General features: G+C 47.4%; 3 protein-coding genes across 3 annotated transcripts in view; all 3 read left to right on the top strand.

The window, feature by feature from the left end:
- LOC131269215 (uncharacterized) overlaps positions 1-12850 on the top strand; it is a 64494-nt gene extending 51644 nt beyond the window's left edge. The window contains exons 3-5 of the mRNA XM_058271554.1: positions 12076-12175; positions 12252-12406; positions 12475-12850. Of these exons, the coding sequence (XP_058127537.1) occupies positions 12076-12175; positions 12252-12406; positions 12475-12549 (330 nt within the window). The 3' untranslated portion in view covers positions 12550-12850. The remainder of the gene's footprint in view (positions 1-12075; positions 12176-12251; positions 12407-12474) is intronic.
- A 644-nt stretch (positions 12851-13494) lies between these two features.
- On the top strand, positions 13495-14346 carry LOC131269099 (uncharacterized). The gene has a single exon (XM_058271417.1). It carries the CDS (start codon positions 13495-13497, stop codon positions 14344-14346), a length of 852 nt encoding a protein of 283 aa, XP_058127400.1.
- Positions 14347-17265: 2919 nt separating this feature from the next.
- Positions 17266-26837, top strand: LOC131269217 (CKLF-like MARVEL transmembrane domain-containing protein 4). The gene is made up of 4 exons (XM_058271555.1): positions 17266-17427; positions 26321-26488; positions 26562-26678; positions 26757-26837. The coding sequence occupies exons 1-4, from the start codon at positions 17266-17268 to the stop codon at positions 26835-26837; spliced, it is 528 nt and encodes a 175-aa protein (XP_058127538.1).
- The last annotated feature ends 501 nt before the right edge of the window (positions 26838-27338 follow it).

Raw genomic sequence — 27338 nt, 5'->3', positions numbered from 1 at the left:
AACCCAGTTTATTGGGCTTTCCGGATGCCTCCTCATACGGTTTTTCGTAGAAAATATTTCATGTCAGAAATATTTCACTATTGGTCCACGGGAACATTCATTCCACAATCATTGTTCAGCGTAATGCAAGCCGAAATTCGATTTGAGATTCGATTAGTGAGAAACAACATGCGTACGTTTGTGCCATAAAATCGAAGCAAACAATTAAACTAATCTGATTAACACGTGTGAAAGAGTACAGTTCATGGTGTTATCGAGTTTGATGCACGGTACTTAGAAACTCTGAGTGTTTTGCCATAACCATTTTTCTGGTTTATAGGTTTCACTTGAGTGTCATTTTTATCTTGAGAAATTTAAGATATAATAAGTTGACAATACGTAACAATGCTATTCTACAAAGAAAAATCGAGGTATGCCAAGACGTCATGTTGGAAACTCCGCATTGGTGATAGAGCAATGCAGGCGCTCCGCGCAATGGTTCACTAAGCTATAAAAGATTGATAAATAGGGGCGACATTTTTCCTCTAGCGAACCGGTGCATGTACACCGGGGGGAGCGGTATGTCTCTAGTCACAATCGTAAACGGAGCTTATTTTTAGATTGGAGTTCGAAACCGAGGAAATCCTTCCCTAAATCGCGTGTAATCACCGTACACCGTAAGAAATGCTCCTAGTGAAGTGAAGTTAAATTGAGAGTGTAACAGCTGCCACCGCGGAGACTGGCGTCTTCCGTGCTTGCATTCCTTCGCGTATTGTAGATTTTCCGCTTCGCGAGTTAATAGTGTGCGTAGAACAATAAGAGCTGAGCTGACGAATGAGTTTGAAATAATCTGAGCATACAAGAATGTGGGATTCCTGTGCTGCCTGCAGGGTATTAGGTGGAATACACGGTCTACGCTTTTCCCCCAAGGGAAGATTTGAGACTCTGGACAACAGTAGGTGAGATGCTGAGGTACTAGTCTTAGGTTAGTACTTGCTCCTACGTTGTAAAAAGCATTTGGAAATTGATTCATGTAAACGTGATAAGGAAAACAAAAATGACATGCATAAGTCATGCGCCCAGAAGCTTCGTAGAAGCGAATGAGTTCAATAGAAAGGGTTAACATGGGCTAAAAAATCTAACAGTCACACTGGACTTTATACTAGTCATCAGCACTATCGGTTGTTGTTACTCCAATCAGGTAAAACTGAAACCTCAAACCACATTTAGGGGGTTCCTCTAGGATGCGGTAGTACCCGAATTTTATTTGATTTACGAACGTGTCATAAAAAATGTGTTGATTGGGGCTATCACGCAGAGTGTTAATCTGATAAGTGGAATGACGATCGACGCGATAACATGAGCCGAGATCAGCTGCGCTGGGCGGTATATAAGATGTCAATTTTCATTGGGTGGTACGCTGTTCAACGTGAGCTTGCGAATATTCTGCCTCGGGCTTTAAGGTGTTCTGCGCTAGTGCAAAGAAAGTGTTTTAAGTGGAAAGAACCAGGAGCCCACCCTACCAGTGATGGCACCTTCCGTGGCAGACCGTCCAAAGGTGGCAGGTGTGCTGTTGCTATTGTTGCAGTGTTGTTTCAGTGTACCGATGGATGGCCGTCCGCGTGCACTTATTGAGGACAACCAGCTCTGCCCGGAGCCGAGTTGCCTGACGAAGCAGGAAATCGACACGCTCTGGGGCTATCCCGATCCAAACTTCTTTCTTCAGTGTCGCCCCACTCAGGGTCAGGGTAACAGTTGGCAGCTCCAGCTGATGCCCTGTGATCCACCGACACTGTTCAGCTTCCGACAGCAAGTCTGTGTAGTTCCGGAGTTCTGGGAGGGATGCACAGGCAACGAAGGTGGAGAGGGAGGGGGCACTACAATCAACCCGCCAAATACGGAAGGAACCATGGATGATACGGATGAGCCTCGTGATCAGTGCAATGTGCCGCGGTGCACGACGTACGAGGAAATCAATACCCTGTGGGCGCACTCTTCGCCGTATTACTTCTATCAGTGCAACCCGTACATGGGCGATTGGATACCGCAGGAGATGCCCTGCGCTACAGGCACGATGTTCAGCTACCGCCATCAGGTCTGTGTCACTCCGGACCTGTGGGAAGATTGTACAGCTGCTGGGCCAACGAGCGCACCAACAACATCGGAGCCAACCACAACAGAGACAGCGACTGCTGACCCAACCACAACAGAGGCAACGACTGCTGAGCCAGGCGAGACGACCGCTGCATTCCCGCCGGATGAACGTTGCAGTGGCCCGCGGTGTGAAACGTACGAAGAGATTAACACTCTCTGGTCGCACCCGAATCCGCAATTCTTCTATCAATGTCGACCGTATAGAGGTGCCTGGGTACCGCAGGAGATGCCCTGCGCCAAGAGGACACTCTTCAGCGTCTACAAACAAGTTTGCGTCCACCAGGACCTGTTTGAATTCGAATGCCCGACTCAGCGCAAGATATAGTTCATTCTGGAAAAGCTTCAGAACATCTAACAATAAGAGCCTATTCCCATTACTCTACATTAATTAGTAGACCTTTGTGTTTTAGCTAACAATTCTATCTATATATCTATACTATACATACGTCTGAAAACGATACAAATTGAAAACCTATTTTTTCGAATCAACGCATAATAGCATGTGTAAGGAAACAAAATGTTTTTTATGTGTATACTCTCAATAAAAAACTCGTAATGACTATTTGAATGTACCAACAGATTCCCCTACACTTTGCTCACATAGATATAATATTAACGTGAAGAAAACAATGGAAACTATTTTCGAAAGGAGCTGTATATTCTTTTGGAACTAAATTAATCTCGCCATTAAACGTTACTTTGAAAATAAATCGCGAATACAACTTTTGCGTGGATTACGTGGAATACTTGGTTCGTGTTTTAATATTGAGACTTTGCGAGCTGATTGCACAACAATATTACGTTATGATAGGTTGGAGATTAAGCTCTGGAACAGTATGAAGAGGCGCCAAATCTGCAATAATCTCCTTCTGTTCATAATTGACGGGAATTTGCAACACAGAGAAATTGTTGACGAGTTACGAGTCATTGGGCTTAAGATATTGATCTAATTGTACATATATTGATACACGATTATTTTCATGTATCGCTATCGAAGTTGCAAAAACACTGCCGATAAGGAGTGCGGATTGTTTGTTATTTTCCACCTTCAGTCTTTATTTACACCATTATCTGATTGCTCTATATTGATAATGCTAAGCTTGCCGATAATTATCTACAATTCCTGATTTGTTGGAATGTTGTTTGAGGGAACAGATGAAAATAGGACTGTTAACCTAATTAGCAGAATGTTTGTTACTAGGTCTAGAGATCTGAAGATATATACTCATGGATTGAAACTTTTGTTTTTGTATAACATTCAGCTTATCCCTTTTTATCTTTCTCAGTGTGTAACCTTTATCGTCAAAATATGTGAATAAACATTAAATAGCAAAGCAGGGGAGTTTAAAGGGTTCTTTGTCTGAATATAGAAATATTTCACACACGAGAAAATTATTAGCAATTGGAGTACCGATCAGTGTTTTCTTGCGCTGAGGCTATGGAAGCTATCAATCAATGTTAAACATTTCACTTCCTGTTGCTATAGCTTGAGTTTAGGCTGAGTCGCAGGAATCATACCCGAGCTCGTGTGGATACCACCCCCTTAGTAAACTTTTGCACGTACACCATCACCGACAGGTGTAGATTTCTAAATGACCAGCTTGGGTGGACCCCAGGTAGCAGGTAGAATTCACTGTCGTCACTGAGTGCTGGCTGCTATCTGGACTGTCCTGGTATGTTGCCTAGTTGTTCCTACCGAAGGTAGCTACACGTGAGTAGCAAGGGGTACAAGCACAACAAGCGATGACGAATGAAAATCAAACACCACCTATGTCTGGCACTGACCCTTGAGCTAGAAGGATCCAAAATCAAAACATTCCCGGGGCGTGGGATGGCCACGATTGACAGTTGAAGTATGATGTATTGGAATTGGAACCCAGCCGATTGTTGCGCCGGACATACAACATTTCTGGTGGCAGTGATAAGGTGGATGGTTTGATAGAATTTGCCGATATTGTGATTAATCGCCGGGTTCTGGGTTTTGCGCCTATAAAAGTTAGATACCTTGAACGCTAGCGAGCACTCCATCGGAAGCTATATTAATTGGAGGGACCTCTCTACGTGAGGGCAGTTCACCTTCCACATCGTTCCCGCGTGCGTTCTGACACTGGCCTTGAGTTCGCAAGGGCAGATATTGTGAGAGCAACGATCAACAGTGCGTGTGTCAGTGAGTTGTGCATTTGGTTAGATATCGGTGCGTGAGTGTCGGAGGTTCGCGGATTTCAAGAAGCAGTCCGGAAATGGCCACCGAAGGCGGAGGCTGGTGTAGGACACGCTCCATCGGCACCGTGCTACTGGTGCTGCTGGTTGGCGTGTGCTGTGGTGACGTCGCCAGCGAACATCAAACAAAAGCCACGGCCAAGAGGCTCTCATCCTGTCAACCACTCTGCTGGGGCAACAATGATCACCTAGACGAGCGCAGCCGACTGTGGGCAGCTCGCTCTGGCATCAATCAGTACTGGGAATGTCTGTTCGACGGTGGACAGTGGTTTGCACGGCTGGGCAGCTGTCCTCTGGTTGGCATGTTGTTCGATTTCGACAGTCAGAGCTGCCAATTTCCCACGAATAGCAACACACCCGCAACAACGACCTGTGTACGCAGAAATCCGGCACCCGGTGTACAGCCATTCGTTGATGGGAACGAACTGTGCCCGGAGCCGAGCTGCGTCTCGCAGGAACATATCGAAACTCTGTGGGGTTATCCGGACCCGAGCTTTTTCCTCCAATGCCGACCGGAAACCGATGGAACCTGGCGCCTCGAACAGATGCCGTGCGCACCAGGTACCTGGTTCCACTTCGTACAGCAGGTCTGCGTCGAGCCATTGATGTGGGAGGCCTGTGACGGCTCGGAGGAAGGTCCGGGGACGGTACCACCGCCGGTAACCACACCAGAACTACCAGAGCTTACGACACCGGAACCAACGCCCGAGGAAACGACAGAGCAGGAATCCACGAACGACGCGCTGGACCCGTTCGATCCATGTCAAGGACCGCGGTGTGGGACACTTGAAGAAATCAACACACTGTGGGTGCACCCGTCTCCCCAATTCTTCTACCAGTGCCGTCCGATGTTGAACGGTTGGGCCCCCCAGGAGATGCCCTGTGCACCGGCCACGCTGTTCAGCTTCTTCCATCAGGTGTGCGTGCACAGCTTCGACTGGGTCGATCCGTGCGATGGCAGTGGACCGACGGATCCTCCACCCGTGCCACCCGTTACACCCGCGCCACCCGTTACACCCGCGCCACCCGAGCCACCCGTTACACCCGCGCCACCCGTTACACCCGAGCCTCCCATTACTCCCGACCCGGAAAATCCGGATGAGGATACGCCATCACCATCTCCTCCATCGTGGCTTGTCGACTGCCTAGCACCGAACTGCATGCTACTGCAGGATGATGTAATCCGTTTTCCGTCGCGAGCCGGTCCACAGTTCTTCTACCGTTGCGTTTTCTTCCTGCAATCGTTGTGGCTTCCATACGAGGATATGTGTCCCGCCGGGAAGTACTTCAGCTTCCTGGATCAGGACTGCGTCGATCCTGCTGATTGGGAAGACGTATGTCCGAGTGAGGATGAGATAGTGACCACCACGCAAATGACGACACTGGAACCCGCACCGACGGCGGAGCCGCCCGAAATGCCTCTGCCCGTGATTTGCGGCTCACCGCGTTGTACCACACCTGCCGAGCGCAGCATCCTCTGGCCAAGCACGGTCGCGGACATGTACTACCGCTGCGTGTGGGTCGAGCGGCTGTTCCAGTTTGTGCCGTTCCCGGAGCGCTGCGAGTCCTTCTTCCTGTTTGACTTCGTGCAACAGCAATGCGTCTTCCCGCTCGACTGGGTGGACATATGCCCGTTTTACCCGACCCTACCGCCGACACCGTGCACCGACTGCTGTCCTACCTGCCCGCCACCGTCGAGCCCGCCGGAAGACTCCGGAATGCCCGTACCGATCATTTGCGGCTTTCCGCGCTGCGTCACCGAGGAGGAACGCAACTTCCTATGGCCAGCGGTCGATCCGCAGAGCTACTACGAGTGTTTGAGCAACGAAGAGGGCTGGGTGCAGGCAACCCTGCAACAGTGCCCCCTGGGACTCTTGTTCCAAACACTCGAGCAGTCGTGCGTCGCAGCGGAGCTGTACGATGATACTTTCTGTCCGATTTACCCACCACCGCCTGCACCGAACCCAGAGCCAGAGCCGGATGTGTGCCTCAACCCCGACGAGTTCAATCCCCTTCCCGCCTTTCCGATCTTGTGTGACGTCGCACGCTGCGTCAGTGACGTTGAACGCACCATTCTGTGGCCAATGAACGATAACACGCGCTACCTCCAGTGTCTCCCGGTTGAGGGCTCCACCAATGGAGAATACGCACCGGTTCAGGTAGAGTGCCCAGCGGGCCAACGGTTCTATTTCTTCTCGCAGTGTTGCATTGAAAACGGTGCTGTGCAACCTGAAATTGAAGTGTGCCCGGTGTACCCTCCAATAACCACTCCCGAACCACTGCCGCCATCGCCTACTTGCCTCGACCTTGGTGAATTTGATCCCTCACCAATCATTCCGTTCGACTGTGACGAACCTCGGTGCGGTACGGAGACCGAGCGCGCTACCGTGTGGCCCTCGTCGGACCCGCAGGTGTATTACGTGTGTCTAGAAGAACTGCCTGGCAGCTACGCACCCGTCCTGCAGACCTGCCCAACGTCGACCACCTTCGACTTCGTGCTCCAGTGCTGCAGCTCCAACCCACCCGTGGAGGAGAATGTCTGCGGACTGTTCGTGGAGCCACTACCGGCGCTCGCCACGCTACCTTTGCCGATCGTGTGCGGTCAGCCGCGGTGCGAGACGCCACTCGAGAGGACCTTCTACTGGCCTGCCACCGAACGACAGCTTCTGTACATGTGCGAGCCGCAGCCGGGTAGCCAGGCGTTCGCACCACGCCTGTACGCCTGCGCCGAGGGCCAGGTGTTCCACGTATGGCAGCAGGACTGTGTGGATCAGCGCACTACCAAGCTGAACGTGTGCCCGAACTTCAACGGTACGTGGGCCACCAGCAAGGGTCAAGTGTCAACGACACCAGCGAGCCCTACCGAAGGCCCCGGTATTGTGGGGCCCATTCTCACTCCACCAAATATCGGCTAAGACCAGGGAGAGAGAAAGGGAGAAGGAGAGAGATCCAGAGAATACGCAAGGAGGATGGGAAATAACGAGAGTGGTCTTCTACAACCGGCGAAAGTACATCATCAAATCCAAGGTTCAAACCATAGCCGCCTAGTGTAGTAGCCTTTGGTAGCCGCTTGGTAGTAGATCGACGGTCGTCGACTGCCACTACACCGATGAGAGTTTGTGCCTCACGTACCTATTCAGCACGGCTCACCTTATCTTTAGTACGCATCAACATAGGGTGATGACCATGTACGTCCAATCAGGAAATAAAATGTAGTTCACTTCCGGAAGGTAGTCGGAATCAAACCGGACAAGTGCTTTAGTGTTTCCCTTAAAGACGTTAGAAAGAAATGTTCAGTCGAAAGAGGGGCTGCCTGTGTAACACTCAAACGTTACCTTCAACAAGTCTTTCCCTCATATTGGATCATCAACCGTGCAACACTATGGTGCGATTTCCTTGCAAATAGTTTTGTTTGTTTTGGTTTTTTTGTTTTGGGAAGGACTGTCCGCTGACATTCAATCCATCCCAGTGACACCTGGGACGCTGCATAGCGGTCAATCAATGTTATTCGTGACATTTCCGCCACTTCAAGCTTGATGATCCATCATAGTCGATGTTCCGTAGCAATGCAGGGGAAATAATGATGCAAAATTTACACAAAATTGCTCGCATCTACCGGCTACATGGCTTTGTATGCCTGGGGCATTTTTCTACAGTCCATGGCATTCCGTTAAGAGTATTTACCAAAGTGTATCAGGAGCTTATTACTCTTAACTAATTTCACAAATTTAATAGAGTATTTTTATGAATCACGCACAGGTATCTTAGTACTACGTGTGAGTTTATGGAGACAAGTTAAAAAGTGGATGATAACCAAGTGCATTACATTGGGTATTTAGAAACTGTTATCCGGTGATACACTATGCACATGATAAGAAGCACCTACAAATCGTATGGATTAGAGCACTTTAGTACAGCAACAAATAATTGTATTAAACGCCAGATAAACAGCTGAATGACTAAAGCGTGACTAAACTTAGTATTATAAATTTATTCGGCTTATAAAATTGCAATAAGCTCAAACGACAAGTAGTTTAAACATTTAAAACAAAGAGGTACTAGCTTTGCAAGGTGTGCGTGTCACTTATACACCAGCGCCTTTCGGAAGTGCTTAGTGTCTCCTTTTTTATTGCAAATGAAATAATCACAACGAAAACATCCAATCCGTGAATGCCGGCGACTGTAAACAGTATCTGGATAGCTACAGTGATTCGCAACAACGTCGGTCCTGGTAATAAACAACGCATGTTCCCTAATTGGATCCAGTCGCGAGGGTGTTTGGTGATAAGAGGCCTCCTGTGATGTTCTTATCGCTTTAATGGCCGGCTACAATTTGGGCGAAACTGAACCAGTTGTGATTTTGGTGTATATACTTCCACAGCGAAACGACAATGGGCGCACGAACTGCGCGTTGCTGTCTATCTGTTATCAATTATTTAATTATCTAGCAGATCTGGAAGCTAATATCAACGTATGATCTTGTTAATAAAATTTCTCCGCGAAAGTTACTGATACCGATATCGGCACACTGTTGATAAGGATCCTGATAACGCAATCTTTAATTGTATTAATTTATTAGTATTGATTATAACTAATTTGTTGAAAATATTAACTTCTTTATTTATCAATTTTCAAACTAGGAGTTATACTTATATCTAGCACGAACTAATGAGGTATACTTAAAAATTAATTATTTCAATTGGGTACTAAAAGGGTAATACTTGGAATGTCAAAAGGCAACCTATTGTCATCAAACGAAAATAATCCAAAGCACAATGTTACAAACACTAACGGGCGGACGACGCAGATTGAACTGCTTTACGAATGGAAAATTTCTCCTCCCTTATTAAGGACGGAAAAGGACGTTTCTGCTCATTTTTCAATGTCCAAATGCAGCCCAGTTCACGATGATGGACTGAGAATCGAGATTGGGAACAGTTAAAAACTGGGACAGGCGAAAACTTGCGTTTTATTTTAATTTCGAGAAAGCATGAAAGCTTTGGCTTTACGCCTAAAGGTATGCATTTCGGTCTAATCACCAGTGAAAGGCTTGATTTCGGAGAAAACCGCTAAAGCTGCAGCTTGGGCAATTCATCTTCTGGAGTTAATAGGCGGGTGTTTGCGGTCGGCAGGGGTTACCTAAGTTCTGAGAATAATTTTTGCACAAAACACCTCCGAAGTACAAGCGACCTGTGTATACGAAGAGTGATCGAAGAAATGACGTGTCTCGTGGGGGAAAATTACCGATGGTGACGTGATCACGGTTGGATTGACGGTTAACACGTTGCTCGCCTGTTCAGCGATAGCACCGCGCGCTACTATCTTAGTTAACCCGCTAGATTCCTCCCGTTGCCCGGCTCCATCAGGCAGCGGTCGGTGGGTATTCCTGCGCATCGAGGCAACTCATCGCTCATGTTCCCAACATCGTCAGCTGTCAATCAGTACAAGTGGCGTACCAGCCGAGCTGGTTGGCCGCCTCGAATCAACTCCTCGACTGTACCTAGCCTCTGATACTAGCAATGCCGAACCAGTCTCTTATAAAAGCCCCTCCAGGAGCCGTTGTCTGCGGAAGCGGATAGACGTTCCAGCGTTTGCGATTTATAGCTTTGAGAAATCCGGAAGGCAAAACTCGATTGGCAAATGAGGTTGCCGGTTGCAACGACCCTGCTGCTGCTCCTGCTGGCCATCGGTGTAACCGAGGGCGCTCCGGGAGCACTGCCCCTCGTCACCGAGCCCGAGGGCGAGGTTCGGGACGCCCGATGGACGGTACGGCCTCTGAACGCCAACTGTCCGCAACCAAACTGCGTATCGTGGGACGACCTCAACACACTCTGGGCCTCGCCGGATGCAACGCTGTTCGTGCGTTGCCGGCCCGCTCCGACCGGCTACTGGATGATGGAGGTAAAAGCCTGCCCACCGGGAACGCTGTTCCAGTTCTCCAGGCAGACCTGCGTCGCCAACGTCAACTGGTCCCCGTGCTGATTTAGTCGCACCTGGCTGCAGAGATCAGTGCTAGCGGTAGTGGTAGTGGTAGTGGTAGTGGTAGTGGTAGTGGTAGTCAACTCTTTGAAATCAATAGTAGACCATCAATAAAACCGACCACGGTAAAAACGATGTTATCTTTCATTGCAACGTGCCGAAGGTGACGAGTTCAGTAACGGTCAACAGCGTCCGTTCCGAGCTCTGGCTTGTCGACAAAGGGGGAACCAATTGACACTTCACCTAGCCCTTACTAGATCGCTTTTCGGACTATGGAAGCCACAGTGGCGCACCGAAACACATCGTGGAGCTGATGGTTGAGAAGCTCCGTGAGTGTTTGTGGCTTCGATTGAGGAATGACAAGTTTGATCGTTGAGTTTCAGCTTGAGCTCACGGTATGAGCTCGGTTTTATTTCCTTCAGGTAAATTGCATCTACCTCCAGGTGCGGATATTGGGGGGGGGGACACTAAACACTACGCTCGATTTCGTACGTGTTGAGCGGTGTATGCAAAAACACTACGTTAGTCCACTACGGGTCCGGTCGGCTGAGCGGTGCGCAGACCGGCTCCCACGACCAGTCGTCCCAGTCGACGCACTCGAGCTGCATCGGGTGGAACGCCTGGTCCTGGCAGGTGCGCAAGGTGGCGGGCTCGTTCAGCCGCGTACACTCCCAGTAGCGCGTCGGGTCAAAGTTGTGGCGCCAGTAGCCCTGATCGACCTCTTCCTTCGTCTTGCAGCCCGGCTCGCCGTTGGTGTTGTCCCGCACGCAGCGAGCAGCCATCGAGACGCCCAGTGCGGCGACAACCAGCAGCAACGTAAACAGTGACACTAAGGGATTGCGGAAAAATAAAATACAGCTTGATCAGACTCACTGCACAACTCGAACAACGTCTCACACGGCTACCAAATCGCGCACAATATCACAAAAGCACAGGAAGGTCGGGCACACCATCGCCGCAATGGGGTGTGATCGCCAGGACTCGCTCCTCTCGGGACACTTACCTTTCATCCTTGAAGCTGTAGCAGAATGTCGTGAGGCGAACCGGATTCGAGACAATTTTTATACTTTCCCCGACCCGGTGGCGCCATAGTGCTCTACCCTCCGTTATCGCGGTGGTTGTGTCGCAGCCTTCGATACGATCGAACCCTGATATCGAACCTCTTGCATGAGACCTTGGGAGGCCAAAATGGTTGTCCGATGCAATTAACTTAAGTAGCAGAGTTTGTTCGAGAAATATTCCATGAAAGGCGGTGCTACCACACTTCCCCCTCGGTTCGGCCACACATTCTGGTCGCGCAGGAATCCGATGTTGGGTAATTGTTTACTGAAAAACGTCATGCCTCGCGTGATGTAAACAAAGTCGGCAACTCATTCCCGAACTTCTTGCGAGAGCGACGAAGAGGGTATTTTGTCTTGCAAAATAAAAACAAATCATCATGACTCATATGGCATTGCTCTACAGATGTTATATGACATCGGGAGATAGGTCCTCTTGTTACCAAAGAGTCATATTCTGTCGAAAGTGAGTCGTACAGGGTGAGATTTTCGTGTTCGTGACTTTTCCAATAAGGGACTCTTCCAATTAGTGACTTTTCCAACTTTTCTTCTTATGTAAATCTTATGTTTATCAGAAATGGTCAAAATTTGGGAGTACTTAACATCTCGTACCATATTGTCTCATACCAGAATGTAAAACTCCTACCCTGTGATTAGTAATAGCGGTTTTCTCTTCTCATTCTAGCCATCCAACTGTCTCGTGATCATTAAGAGGCAGTCGCACGTTATTTGCCCCTTTGTTGGACGACCATACCCGGTACCGGCTCAGGGTATTGGCGCATTCGGTATGTGATTCGGAGGTGGCTGGTGTTTTTCGGAGGTACTAAGACTAACTCCACTTTTGTTTTTGCCCCCTTTTAGCCATCATCGCCATCTGCCTGACGGTCGCAGCTACGGCCGGAGCGACCGGCTGGTATCTCGTCTGGCGCCACCCGGAGCGTCGCCGCTGGCTCTACTCGACGGTGCTCTGCAGAAGACGCACCATGGATGACTTCCCCAGCACGGTCTACTCACGCGTAAGCAGCAAAAACGTAAACCCCTTTACCTTAGGAGATTCACAATTTCGGTTTCACTGCTCCAACAGGTGAATAACAGTGAAGTGTCCAGCCTGCTGCTGAACGCCACCGTTTCGGAGAGCGACGACGACATGCTGATATGAGCCGCGCACGTCGGCGACACCGAACGCATCCGGTCGGCGGCGTTCGAACATCTATCCAGCATCGGTGGTCTGTATTGTTGCTTACTGTTTGTACGATAGAGAAGTTCCTTACGACGAGCAAATGATACCAAGGAAGCGCGACTTTGCGAAGGAGAGTGTGCTATCATCGCGATACTATAGTGAGTCTAGTCGAGTGAGAGGTAGTGGTGTAGCGGCGCAACCAGACCGTGCCATCGGCCGGTCACAGGTAACACAGGTTAGCGGCTATGATGGAGGCTAGGATTGGTACTCCTTACTTATTATTCCCCCCCCCCCCCCCCCCCCCCCCCCCACCCAGATGTCAATGCTGTGAGGTACTGTGATTGCGTAGAAAGCAAAGCCTGGCGTGTAGCTAGTAAGAATGCATCAACAGTTTATGGATGTATAGTATGTATGTAAAAAAAAAACTATAATAGCACACACACACACACACCTATAGATGAAACAGTGTACGTCCTAGGGATACTAGGCGTGAATAAAGATAGTTTCCTTTCATTTGACAAGCAACCACTTTGGAGCGTATCCACATCCAATCCAATTGGATTCTTCCCTTTGTGTGCGTGCGTGGGTAAGGGTACGGGGTCAAGGGAACAGGAACACAGGAAAGCACATCTATCGATACTGTCCCCCAAACCTATAAAGATATCGTCGGGATCGTCGTCGGGCGCGTTTTGTGATTGCTTATCGGCGGCGGCGAGATTAAAATGGCCACGGTATCCCTCATGGTCACATTTGTCCTGGATGGATCTGTGTGTGTGTGTGTGTCTTCAGGGAGGCGGATTTCGATCTTATGTACCCGCTAAGGGGTCCACTGCCGGACAGTTCCGTGCTGGATGTTTGACTGCGCGCACATTAGCCATAGTCGGTGGTAATTTTATTTTTCAGTTACAGTTGAAGCCAACCAAGATGACGATGGGTTGGCACAGTTTGTTGGTGGTGTTTTGCGGAACGGTGGTCTGCGTTGTGGCCGCCGCAGGGAGTGGTCGTGTGTGGCCGGTGAGCTGCGTGGAGCCGAGCTGCGCGACCGAGCTCGATCGGGTGACGCTGTGGCCGTTTGAGGATCCGAACTTCTTCCTGCAGTGCAGCAGCGCTTCCGGTGGCGGGGCGCCGTGGGAGCTGGTGCGGCAGCCGTGCCAGGGTCGCCGGTTGTTCCACTTCACCCGACAAGCTTGCACCGTGCCGGTGCAGTGGGAAGCGACGTGCCCGGAGCAGGGCGGCGGATCTGCCGGTCCCCTCGAGCCGTGTCCGGAGGTGAGCTGCGAAACGGTGGCCGATCTGGGTCGGCTCTGGCCGGATGTGGACCCGTCCCGGTTCCACCAGTGCATCCCGCAGGCAGCCGGAGGCATCCTGCCGGTCGCCCAAACGTGCCCCGAAGGGACGCTGTTCAGCGTGCGCTACCAAGCCTGCATTACGGTCCTTCGCTGGACGGAGGAGTGCTCCTTCGACGGCGGCGAGCTAACACCCGGCCCGACCGGGGGCGACACCACCGTCACCGTGCCAATCACGCCGACCACCACCCCCCTGCCGCCGACGACGACCGAGAGCGGCGGATGGACGCTCTGCCAGGTGCCGATCTGCGAGCGCGAAGATCCGGTGCTCTATCCACACTCCGACTGGGCGTTCTTCTGGCAGTGCGTACCGCAGCCGACCGGATTCTGGGAGCCTCAGATGCGACCGTGTGGTGCCGGCACCGTCTTCCACTTCGCGCTGCAGATGTGTGTGTTTCCCGCCGATTGGGTCAACTTCTGCCCGGCATGAAGCCGTGTTTCGCACGTGGCGCACGTTCACCGATGTCATTTCACTACAGTTCGAGCTGCTTGGTCTGTTGTTCAATTCCCCCACCTTTCAACCTGCCGTAAATTCTGAACATCCTGATAACAGTATCGTTTCATTTTTCTTTCTTCTGCTGTTGATAAAAGAAAAGAAAATACATAGCCCGAAAAACAAGATAGTGGAGGAGATTACGAAGGAGAGAAAACAAGCCGCCACTTTAGGTCCACTCCGCCCCAGAAGTAGCGGTGGGGGAGTGGGGCTATTTCCGGTAGACGGAAGATAGCAAATACGCAGTACTATAAAGTTAAGAGGAGATCGAAGAAGAATTTGATGCGCGTGTGCTTTTCCAACCGATGTGCAATAAACGTGCGCTTCAGATGCAACCATGAACCGGGCTACACAAACGAACCGCCCTGGTTTCCTTTCTTCAATCAACATGTGGGCACGATTTCGGAGGAGTATATGTCGTGATCTGCACAACTTTACGGACTAAGCTACAAGAAGAAGGCAAAACATTGCTAGAGAAAGAAAAGAACCAACTCGTCACAACTGTAAAACTCGGGACCTTCAGGAATTTACGTTCAATCCGTCAAAGTACGACATCTCTTAAATTTGTAACCATGAAATACATATCCGTTATTTGTTTTAATCCCAGAAACACTTTCCTGTAGTTTTGTTTCCTGTTGATGTGAAAAACTGTTAAAGCACCAAATAATTTGAAACGGTAGTCCTCCACTGAATAAAATATGATAAATTGAAATTTAATTTAACTCCTTTTAACCTCACGTTGCGAAATTATTGAGGGTATTATGATTGGGAGCGCGGAAACGATAAACTTCTCGACACTTTACCCATACAAAAGGTAAACAACACTTTGAAAAAAGCGAAAAAATGGCTGGGCGTCTCGACGATCCAAAACGACGCCACCTGCGTGTCGAGACGATGCGCGGATACGAAACGACGCGCGTCGTTATCGTCGAGCAGTTTCAAGCACCTCCTGGTCGATGGATCTCTATAGACCGTATGTGTCCGAAGCATATGTGGGTTCTATGGATCTTGGTATTTACCAAGAACATGATAATTCAGGATGCACTTTTCATATCAACGTTGTGTTTAGACAATTCACTTTGATTTATTTAGCCATTTAGCCATAGTATAAAACACACCAATAACTCGATCGTTTTGAAAATTGATTAAAAATCAAAGTGCTCGAAACTTGTTAAAAACTATATATTTATATACCTTGAAATACTTCTATAAATACCCAGGTTGCTATTCGAGCAAATATGCGGAAACTTTCGAGCAATAACGCGGAACTGGATCATAATACCCTCATATGATCCATTTCCTTTTTTTGTTTCATACTTCATACAACATCCGTTACTGAATTGAATTCATATTTGAACGTACCGGTAACATATTTTTAAAAAAATCGTTTGAAATGACTGTTGTCTTGTACGCGATACACCTGTGACAGCAAATCATGATGCAGATTGAAACAATTGAACGCTACCAATGGAAGTTTCACATTTTTCTATTTTTGTTCTCTTATTATGATGAATGAATGCCTGAAATACATAGTTTTTTTTTTAATTTGTTAATTTTCTTTTCATTCAAATACAATTAGTGACGCGTTTTTCATAATCGAAGCTTATTTAACTTAAAGTTTATTGTTCAGGGCCCATTTTCCTTGAATTAAGCATATGATGCAATGCATTCGATGCACTTCGGTTTCCTGCACGGGCTTTAGCCATGTTCTGCATCATTTGCGTGCAAGTTGCATGCTTCCAGTTGCATGATTTGAACATGACAAGCTGTTCGAGGCTTAGGAGCACGAACCGATGTTGAACAGAGCGCAATAGGAGGACGGTGAGATAAAAGTCGGAAAAACAGGGAGCGGAGAGAGACTGTGGAAAATGTACCAGAGAGCGCGCTTATCCCGATGGACGTCGACGTGTTGAAGAGCGTTGTGGCTGAGAGCGCGCGCATACGAGACGCGCGATGTTGCGATTGTTCACAAGCTTAAGGTCCCCTCAGTCGCAAGCTTAGGGTCTATTCGTGTGGTTGTTGTGCGCGCGCTAGTTGTAGGTTTTTCGTATGGTGGTACCTGTCTACCTGAACCTGACCTCTTCGGTGTTTGGTGTTTCGTACGTTAGAGCATCCGAGAATCCCGTTTAATTTGTCGCTCAGGTTGGGTTGAGCTTGAACGACAAATAGAACAGGCGTTAGACCTCTGCAACAGCTGCAACTGGTGCTGCAGTGTGCATCCCGTAGTGAGGTTAAAAAACATTAGCGGCAATCAACCCTAAGTCGCCTCTTGCAGCTGTTGTAAAGCTCCAGAGTTTCCAGCTTTGCCTCGGGAATGCTTCAATCAGTTTCGACTCAATCAACTGCGTGCGTTTAACGAGCGTTTCCGTGGGGACTTTCCGCTAAGCACGGTTATTTTCTAGTGCAGCGAAACCCGGCAGCAACTTCCGGCGACGGCAAGCCGAGGCCCAAGACAAGCGGCGGGCAGCAACTTTCACTGCATGGACGATTAATCTCCTATCGTGACAGATTTCAACTTCCTCGTTTCGCTGCCCGGTCGACGTCGGGTGGCAAATAATTCGTTAAAATATTTTTATATTTTTAATTTGTATTTCAAATCCTCCCCCCATTCCCGTTACTTCCCGCCCAACGTCCAACAGCAGTGGTGGTGGTGGTGGTGGTTGTGTCAAGTCAAACGGAAGGATAGCGGATAGCGAACAAGAAATCGGTGAACAGTGAAGAACGCAAAAATAGAAAACGCACTCGGCGACACGCAACTCGCGGCGCAGATCGGATAACCGGGACGAAAAACAGGAGCGGAACGACCTGCGGTGGACCTCACAGGAGCGGCAGTGAACCGTGTACAGCCGTGCGAGAATGATGGCCGAAACCGTGGTGACGGTGGAGACACCGAATCGCAATGCAACCCCGGCCGCCCCGGCCGACGCCCAGGGCAAGTCGGAGTCTAATCTCAACTGGCTGAAGCTGAACACGCAGTACTTCCTCACGATTCCGGGCATACTGAAAATCGTCCAGGTGGTAAGTCTCTCGCTCCCTCCGCTGCGCCGCTGATAACCGTTTGCGAAATGAAGCTGTCCGATTTTTACCCGCACCTACCAGCGACGCTCCACCCGGGGTGACACCCGGCTCGCTGTGCTCTAAGTCCGTGGATCGAGGCTGGACAGATTAGATTAGATAAAATTCCCCAAAAGCGGAGGGGAATATTCGGGAAGTCACCATCGGTACGAGGTGGTCGCGCTTTAGGTGTGGGCGTCGTGCAACCGACCGGCCCTGGAATGTACGGGGCCTGTTGGTTTTACACCTCACCGATAATGGTGGGCTCGGTGGGTGAGGCTCCTCTTAGACGTTTACCTTGGACTTTCGAGCGAATGGCACCCGAAGCCTGGCCCGCTGGAGTTGTACACCACCAGCTGTGTACGGTGTACGGTGGCTGCAGCTGCATCTAATTGTGCTACATAGTTAGTACCATTGGCAGGCCTGTCGCTAAGTTCCCCTCGGCCAGCCTGTAGGTAGGTGGTCGCCACCAAAGAGATGTTTACCACGAGCTTCAACTACCTACCACCTTGCGTGTGTGTATGTATGCCTGTACGGCTGTGGAATAATTACGCAAATCGTGGCGAGTTACACGCTGGTTCCTAACGGAGGCATTTTGCGAGACACCTGATTCTGCCAAATCTCGAGCATGGGTGGCTTAAGTTGAACCATTGAACGCCCACAGTTTTCAAACGAGCAAACAAGGCTATAAATTCATTTGAGTGATTCTAACACCCTGAGAAAATGTTCCAATATGTCTAGGTTCCAGATACATTCGTATCTGAATAAGAGAAACCCGAATTGGAACACTATGTCTATCTGTTGTTAATTCTATGTACGTTGACTTTAAAGCTAAGTTCACGTTATCCAGAATCGAATGTTTTTGTAATTCAGAGTCTATCCAAACGTTTGTTACGGACAAGTTAGACCCTTATGATAATCTAGCACAGGATAGGACTGGGTCTCTTTTGGATAAAGCCTCTGGCACGGCAGGCAGATGGTCACACTATGGCCGGTCAGCTTTCTATGGTCATTAAATCCATAACCTGGTCGGATCGTATATTGAACTGGTCCCACGGCATGCATGCTAGCTCACTCTCTCTCTCTCTCTATATCTTCCTCTCCATCGTTTAATGGAGGTTTCTTCCCGCGCCAACAAAATCCCCATGCTGTAAGCCAGTCAAGCTCCATTCGGTACAGATTTTAATTGTGTTTTTGTGGAACCAATGGCGTTCTCTTCTGGAATCAAACTTGTCTTAGCGTAAACCGGTGGCTTTTCGACTAAATGTTTCTTGCAGACGAAATAAAGTGGAACGCAAGAGATTTTGTTGATGTTCGTCAACAACTTTGTTTGCTGCAGAGCGAACGTTTTCCAGAGCCGAATGTAACTTGAAACTGAACGTTGAATCGCAAAACATCTTTCCCTTCCGTTCGTGCCTGTTTTTGGGCATTTTTGTTTTGATTTCGATCTTCGCTCGCGGGAGATTCCTCGCACTCCATGGCAAGACGCGCGTGTGGGTTTCTTTCTCTGCTCCTTTAGCTCTGTATCGTGCCCCATTTACCTCGCCCCGTCCAATGTAGCGTGCCTTGATCTTCCTACTGGCTGATCTGCGTGTCTTCAAACCTCCCCCGAGATGCAAGGGAACGCAGAATTTGAGTAACTCAAACGTCGTTTCACCTTCTCAAACTATCGCAGCTTAAGGAACTTAGCATTTAACGCTTTGTCTAAATAAGAGGTCAGCTCCATTTTGCGATGCAAGCGCCGGAACGTAGCGCTTAAGCCAGATCGTTTAGCGCCTATATGACTCCGACGCGAACTGTGTAGGAACATGTGGGAGACGTTTCAATAGCACACTGTTGGAGCACACCTCCTCCAGGCGAGACCTGGTTTGGGGTGACCATAGATACTCTTGGTGGAGGAAACTTCGAGAATAATAGCAGCTAATTCCTAAACGAACTGTCAGTTCGTATTTCAGTTTACATCTTCAGTATTTAAGAAAGATTTAACAAGCGATCAGGAATTCGAGTACCTCAATCTAATGTAGTTGATGATCTATAACGTTGGTTTTGATCACTTCAATAACTTATATCCCATGTATCTAAAACAAGACTTGAGATTAATGTTATGAAAATACTATTATCAGGTTAGTAACAGGTTGACGCAAAGACATAAGACACTATGGATTTGTGCCACCGACCGACTAGAGATGGTCGCTTGGTTTATCGTACCTGAGCCTTCTCTTTTCTGGGTCAAAGCCCTCCAGAAGCCAACGTCCAACAGTCGTTTCCATTCCGGTGAGGCACATAAACTTCTTTCCGGTGCCTCAACAGGTGTTCGCCACGACCCACGACTGCGTGCAGTCAAGAACCCGTTCCAACGAGTGCTGTAATCGCTGCGGCGGCTTGTCGAACCCTTGGAATGTAACCCGTCCAGGTCGGTCCAGGAAGGTACGGGTGGATGGGGGCCAACTTATAAGTTCCACACAATGGCGTTCCACGTCCGATCACCCTTTTTTTCCCCGATTTCCCGCAGTCGGGCCGGGTGCATGTGTCAAAGCGAGATAAGCGCACCATTGCCACTTCGTGCTGCTTGTGTTGTCCTATCCGAATGCCGGCCTCCGTTGCTGCCCGGTTGCCTTCGTCTCGTCGTGTCATCGGTATTTTCTGTAATGGTATCCGATCCTCTCGGAGACGTCGCGACCCAATTTCGTGGCTAATTCTTTCGCTCCCTTCTATGATCCTTGTCGAACCACACAGAATGCGCCGGTGAGCTGGTAAATGTTTCTTTTCTCTTCAGTACTGTTGTTTACCAACAGAAACCTTCTTCATTTATCATGTCATGAAGAACATATCGTTTATACATTTTAACATTTTAACATTTTTGTTTTAATTAGTTGAGATCAATTCGAAAGTTTTCCTTCCTTAACCATGTTGAATTGAATATGTTGTTCGATCTAAATTAAATTTGATACTTGTTTAGTGTCCTACTTATTACAATTCACTTAAAATATTCTTCGGTTTGTTTATGAATGTTTGCTATGCAGTGGCTAGCGAGAGTTGATTGATATTAATAAGTTTCAGTTTGGATCTGATTCATTCTCTATTTGCTACATTTTGTGTTCTCTTTCTATGGTTTTGGGACGCGCGTAGGGAGCAATTATGCTGCTTGTGTAAACAACTTGTTCTTTCTAGAGTGACCACCAATACAATGTTTGCTAAATTCGTTTTTAATATTTCTTTTTTGGCTTGAACACCCTTTAGATGCTAAGTAGTATTTTGTATACTGTAAACAGTGCCTTCTTTCCTATGTTAATGTTTATGTTGGAGAATAGGAGGAGACCTTGTGCATCAAACCTTTTTTCTTTCATTTTAGAGCTAATCTAATGGCATTCTATTCTATCATTGCTTTATAATTACAGTTTTGGGTTCTTTTTCATCATCTGGCCCTTTTCTGGAAACGTGTGCCGACTCCTGTCTTAGGCTATCGAAGCTCGAAATAAGCAGTTTTTTCTTTCACTATCACTAAGCTCTTAAACGAACTTTCTTTGACTTGCTTTATCTATTTTGTTGGTCTCTGCCAAAATGTACCCAGTGAAAGTTCTGAAGCTGGACATTTTACATTTAAAATGCCTTGGCTTTAAACGACTATTTTACTATGAGTATGTATTCTTACTATGACAAGAATACATCTTTCGTTTCGGTATTTGTTTGTCAAGTATAACAAATTGTTATTTGTGAATGTTTTGAAATGAAAGTAACTTTCCTGTTGGGCAAAATATGTATCTTTACAAACTAATATCACACTTAGTTGTGTGGGTGTGTGTGCGTGTGTATGTGTGCAAGAACACTAGTGTAAAAGAAAGCAAGAATGGCCACCGTGCCCTGGTTTTGTTGTCTAGGGAACGGGCCGGATACGATCGTAGCCAATGGAAAACAAAACATCAAAAACCTGTTTTAGTTCCACCTCGCCTCCTCTGCCTCAGGTACTCCGGGTGTTGCTTTCTTCTTTCCCTTCTACGACCTGCGTGTGTGTATGTGTGTGCTTTTTTTTCGTCTTACCACTTCTTACTTTCTTCCTTGAGACGATCATGCCTCAAACGCATGGCCCAAGTCTGCTGCGGGAAGAAATTATGCTACGCCCTGCTGCACACACCAAGCCGACCCTACACACCCGGTGCACTCCAACCCTTCCCTGGTATGCACAGCTACTTGCCTTCTTGACCCGTTTCGAGGAGGCTCCAGCGCGCAGCGGTTTTGCTTATCAGCTTTCCTGCCCAAGCGAGCAAATGCACCTCGTGGGACACTTCGTACACGACAATTAGGGACGTAGAAAGCGAAGGAAAGGTTCGGCGTGCGTGAGGTGTTTTCTTTATGGAAATTGTGAAGCGTCGTAACGCACCAGGTGGCATTAATTTCTATTCCGACAAAATAAAAAAAACAGGACAACGTGTCGAGGTTGAATTTCCCAAGCAAATCAGAATCAATTTATCCAAATCGCTCATGTTCAAATACCAAATTCAGTAATTTTACAGAACAAACAGTAAAAGCTCATAAGAAGTTAAAAAGAATAAAATAAAATAATGAATTATAAACATCAAAATAATACCAAACAAAATGGGTAACAAAAATCGGTAATGGACAAGGATTCCTAAACAAGATAAAGTACATGTTAAAGAACAAAATAATAATAGTGAAAATAATCTACTTTATTGGGATATAAATTGTTTAAAGTAGAACGTTGTCATGAACAATTTCTTTTATATCTCCAAGTTTAAATTTAGAAAATGGAAAAAGCATCTAATGTAGTCTGATTTGTCTTAAAATGTATCTGCTTTGCGATGAAGCGTTTTAACTTAAAACACCCTCAATTTTATACTTTAAAAAATCTGTTACTGAAGTTTAAAAACCAATTCTTTCTAGTTCGTACATGTTACAGCAATTCGTCGAACGGATTATATTCAACGTTGCTGGTATTAGAAAGACGTTCTTCAAGAATAAGGCTAGTCAAACTTACTGAAGATAAAGTTAACAGTTGAAATTACCATGTTTAAATGCGTTACCCGTGTGAAACGGTGGCGAGCTTTTTTGAAAAACATTACCCTTCGGTGTACGAACAGACACATTACACCAAAACAATGGTTATCGAGAATGGGGACGTGTCAAATTAATTTTACTTTCATCAAACCTGCTGCCAACTCTAATGATGGCTCCACCCCACAATGCCCTCCCCCCCCCCCCCCTGCCTTCCTCCCTCCTTCACCCTCTTTATCACCAGCTACAGCTGAGCCGCTTCACGGCCATTTCACCGGCGTCCGCTCTTTGGGTTAATTTGTTTCGGTTTTTATTTTTATCTTTGTTCCAAGAAGTCCCGCATATGAAAAGGAGTTTGAACAATGAAGAAAGCGGGCAACGGTCCACGGTTGACTCCCGGAGAAAATCCAAACCCCCCTACCCGGAGGGGCCACGCAAGGGCTGTCGCCACGCAAGCGAACCGAAGCGTTACACTTGCGAGCCAGCGCGACAAACTAAGGAAGAAAAACTTTCTCTTCCCACCTAAAACTTATGGCGGCGCTGAGCCTCTGTAGCCATCGTGTCAGATGTGGAATACTGGAGGTGTGAACCCTACATAGTAATTTCTCTGCCTTGAGTATGATAGGTACACAAGACACGGTTGAGGAAAATCGGGTTAAAAGAATCAAACGGGTGTGTAACTAGAAGCGCAGGTTACATGCGTCAATTGGAGGAGAATGTTTACATCCAACTTCTTCAGCATCTCAACGCTCTAAAGAGTGTTTCACCTCTAGGGATGGAAACGTTTGCTAGCAGTCAGAGACTAAGAGTTACTTATTTGATTTCTCTAGAGCTCTAGTCCAGACATTGAATGGAGAACTTGATAATAGTCATGCTTCGCTTCGATTGCGATACTGATACTGAGGTCACATGCCTTAGCGTAACAAATTACTCATATGGGAATTTGCTAGGTTTGCTTTGGCGATTTGGACGCATTTTTAATCAACGAGTGAGTGTACTGAAATCTCCACAGAATGGCACATTTTTTTCGCCAACCCGATACCGACTCGGAGATACGGTTATCGATACCAGCTGATAGCGGGCACTCCCAACAGCCCGCTGTCTGATAGTCAGCATTTTTAAAGAGAGCTTGCAGCTGCGCTGGCCGAGAGTTTCAGTCGTATGATATTTTCTCCTTTTATTTTATTTGACGTCCTAATCGTTTGTAGGCATCAGCGAAAAACAAAGGCGTCTCCCATCTGGGACGGTGTTCTAATCTATGTCTATATCAAATAGTCAAAGATTGGCAACTTTTTGATTATCGCTTGTAGCATTCCATAAGAACTAAAAACAATAACCAAAGTCATAATCGCATAGGAATATCCGGGACTTATAAGAACAAAGAGGAACGTATAAGCAGAAAAAGAAAACCCACCTTCTCACGGGCAACGTGCATCGGAAAATTAGTCATCCGTCGGTTATGTAACGCTGGTAACCACCGGAATGACGTATCCAAAGTACACACTGTGCTCTCTTGTCGCTCAAAAGCAGCTGCATGTAGAGCACGAACACTAACAAAACACCATGAAGTGTTACATACTGTTTAAAAATCTCACTTAGCAACATTACAGTATTCAGGAGCGACTCCATCGAATTGCTAGAATGCAAATCACAAATTTGGTTATTGTATGAGTCATTTTATGTCTTAGTCGCCTCAGCCTAAGAGTCAAGAATCTGGGTCTCAGAGTGTACAATCATGGTGTTTTTTTAAGTTCCTATACAGTTTGGTATCAATTGCAGAGTCATAGCTGATATTGCACAAGAGTTCGATTATTTGGTATACCGTCATATTCGATGTGATTATTAATGGGTTTACTCAACGGAAATTTAGATGAGTACCATAGAGAATTATAGAATTATACAATTACTTACAAATTCTGAGAACCTCTTATAAGTGGAGAAGTACTCCTCCGCTTACATACATCGTAAGGAAGCAAACCAACCCAAAGAACCATACTCGTCGCACGGAAGTTCTCCAAATGTTGTCATGTCTTATCGTCAACAGTTAGTGTCGGGAATCAAAAGTTCTCCCATAGGTTAGTGAAACACCTATCGCCGGAGGAATTAGGACAGCAATAGTGGGCGTAGCATGTACCTTGACAAACCCTTTGGCCAGCGGTTGAACATTGATCGATAGCCACGCGGTAAACAGCTAGCTGCGAGGGTGATGAAGTCTGGCAAATAGCGGATGGGGGGACGTACCGACAGCACCGCTTGCTAAAGCGCCCTTATCACACCTGTGGAACCGCGAGCGTCCGGTTCGATTATGCAACTGTGAGGTGACAAACGGTGAGACACGGCAAATATGACGGATAACCAAAATGCCGAACCGAACGCATCGTTGTCTCTTCCTGTGTGCCTTTTTGGGTAGCGATTGTGGACAACCATCCGTGAGGTGTGCTTTGCCTGCTAATAACATCTGAATCATGCCCATCTTGGATGTTTTATCGTGTTGAGCTTCCAGGTCATTTTCGTACCGAAATGTCTACACACATTGTCACATTTATACAAGGTCTAGTCATGACTACCAGGCTTAACTGGTTCAATTGATTGGCGGTGAAAATCGAGTCTCACAAGCAAAGGGGATATATTCACCAAAACTTTACACGGCGTTTGTGGTGATTTGGATAACTACTTTACTGCTGCCAGTTTTGTCTCTATCAGATAAGCTGATCAGCCTACTTCGGCGACGGTAGAATGCGCAATCGATTGATTCGTCAGCGTATCCCACGAACGGAGCTGGTTTCGCTGCGTTTCCAAACAAATTGAGAGGGCGTCGAAGATGTATTCACCGTTCGCATCTTCTTTTATGGCGGTGCTCGCGGTCGCTGGTCGGATACTGTGTTTTTATTTGTTCGTAGGCTGCACTGCACCCGGTGACGCCATCGGTTCCAGCTACTTTTCGGTCTCGATTTACTGGAAACGACGCCGCGAGTAGCGCGTTTTATAGCCGAGTAGTATGTGTCAAGCTCGCGACGGTCGGCTGACTTCATCTATTTCGATTTCGATTTCTGCTGGGTGAGGCGTGCCCCGAGCTGATGTTGGAGCTAACCGTATACATTTCCATTCAGCGGTTCTAAGAACGATACCCGGTATCCAAGCGTAGTGAGAGAGTACACGCTCAATTGACTTCTGGTGACACTGGGGCGAATTCCAACTGGTGTAAGCGAATTTACTCTGTGGTCCGCAAACCACGAATGGCACGCAGCAAGCTGGGGCATGCTGCGATATAATAAACAATCACAAACCAGCAGAGGTTGAGGACTGAGTAGGAATGAATGAGTGAACCGACGCTTACTATTGAATTGATAGATTTAAATCCTCACGGGCAGTTTTTGTAACACCTTTTTTCGCTTGACTCCTTATCAGGGATTCGAATCCCAAAAGAGTGAACGAGTAAGTAAAAGACTTGTTAGTCTCCACAGAGTTCTGAACCTCGAGGAGGGATTCCAATCGGAAGAAGGGTATGGAATCCTAAGAGTAAGCAAAGCTGAAACTTAAACCCGTACAAAGAATCGAATGCCAATTAAGGTTTTGGGATCCGTGTTCTGGATTCCAATCTCAACAATGAATTTGATTCCTATGAGACTAAGTACTAGAGTAAATACTCTAGAAAAAAAGCTCTCAAAAGAGATCACGTCAAACCAGGCTTGAGTTGCATTCTAAAATATACAATGGTTTGATCTCCGAGCGTTCTATTGCTAATTGATGTTAAGAGCCTGATTGGTCATGTCCTGTTTCTTGATTCTCTGTATATCTTTGCGTATAATGCCGATTATGCTAAAACACCACTTCTTCTCATCGACAGGTTTTCGGTATCATCTGCATGGCCTGCGCCGCACCAGCCCTCGTCGGCGGCACACACTTCTTCCTGTTCGTCGTGATAGTTTCCTTCATTATCACCCTGCTTTGGACGTTCGTGTATCTGCTCGGGATCCGCGAGGTGCTGAACCTACCCATCAACTGGATACTGACGGTAAGAACGGCGCTAGCTTATGCTACCCAGCAATCATTCACACACCATTCGCTTGTTTCTTTCTATGTTGCAGGAGTTGATCAACACCGCCATCTTCGCGCTGCTCTACTTCGTCGCCTTCATTGTGCAGCTGGCGTCCTGGTCAAACTTGTACTATACGAGCTTCCGAGGTGCTAACATTGCCGCCGGTGTAAGTAGTCTGTGCAATCAGCAATCTTCACAAGTGGCCCCTTTCAATCAATGACCGATCCCCTCTTACCACTTTTAGGTGTTTGGACTGTTCAACTTCCTCGTCTACCTGGCCGGTACCTACTTCCTGTACGTTGAGCACCGATCGGCGGGTGTCTAACGGCACGCGCTGGAAAGGCAAACGTTATGGGCTGGTGCCATCTCTAAATCCCTACGACAACAGTTGTACGATACGTTTAAACCTACTTCAACCATTGATGGTGTAGATCACATACCATTCGTTTTTTTTTTCTCGCCAAACCTCCGGATTGTCGGGAAATCAATTCAACAAAATGCAACGTGCAGCTGGTAACAAGACCACCGATTGGCACAGAAAACGGCTAGGTTTAGCTTCCGTACGTCACCAAACCGCTCGTTTAAACATTAAGTAAAAAGTTCATAATATGCTAACACGCAACCACAAGGTTCTGTTCGGAAGGAGGGCAGCAAAGTACGTGCGATTAATGCTATCAATGACTCCGGTGGATGATGCATAGTGTGTAGCCAAAAGGTCAGCCACGACAACGGTCTACAAGTAGAACTAGATTCAGTAAACAATAGACAAGTCAAACGACCAAGCGAACGGAGGAACTGTAAAAGAAATATCATAGATTATTTAAAC

The sequence above is a fragment of the Anopheles coustani genome, chromosome X (genome assembly GCF_943734705.1).
Source record: "Anopheles coustani chromosome X, idAnoCousDA_361_x.2, whole genome shotgun sequence".
NCBI classification, from domain to species: Eukaryota; Metazoa; Arthropoda; class Insecta; order Diptera; family Culicidae; genus Anopheles; species Anopheles coustani.
The sequence above is the reverse complement of the archived record's forward strand: the minus strand, read 5'-3'. Positions and strand labels throughout refer to the sequence as shown.

Excerpts from the sequence above, each read along its gene's own strand:
- LOC131269217 (XM_058271555.1), top strand. The coding sequence starts at position 17,266 with ATGATGGCCGAAACCGTGGTGACGGTGGAGACACCGAATCGCAATGCA. Across the intron at positions 17,428-26,320 it reads TACTGAAAATCGTCCAGGTG|GTTTTCGGTATCATCTGCAT; the intron begins GTAAGTCTCTCG and ends TCTCATCGACAG. Across the intron at positions 26,489-26,561 it reads CCATCAACTGGATACTGACG|GAGTTGATCAACACCGCCAT; the intron begins GTAAGAACGGCG and ends TCTATGTTGCAG.
- LOC131269099 (XM_058271417.1), top strand. The coding sequence starts at position 13,495 with ATGACGATGGGTTGGCACAGTTTGTTGGTGGTGTTTTGCGGAACGGTG.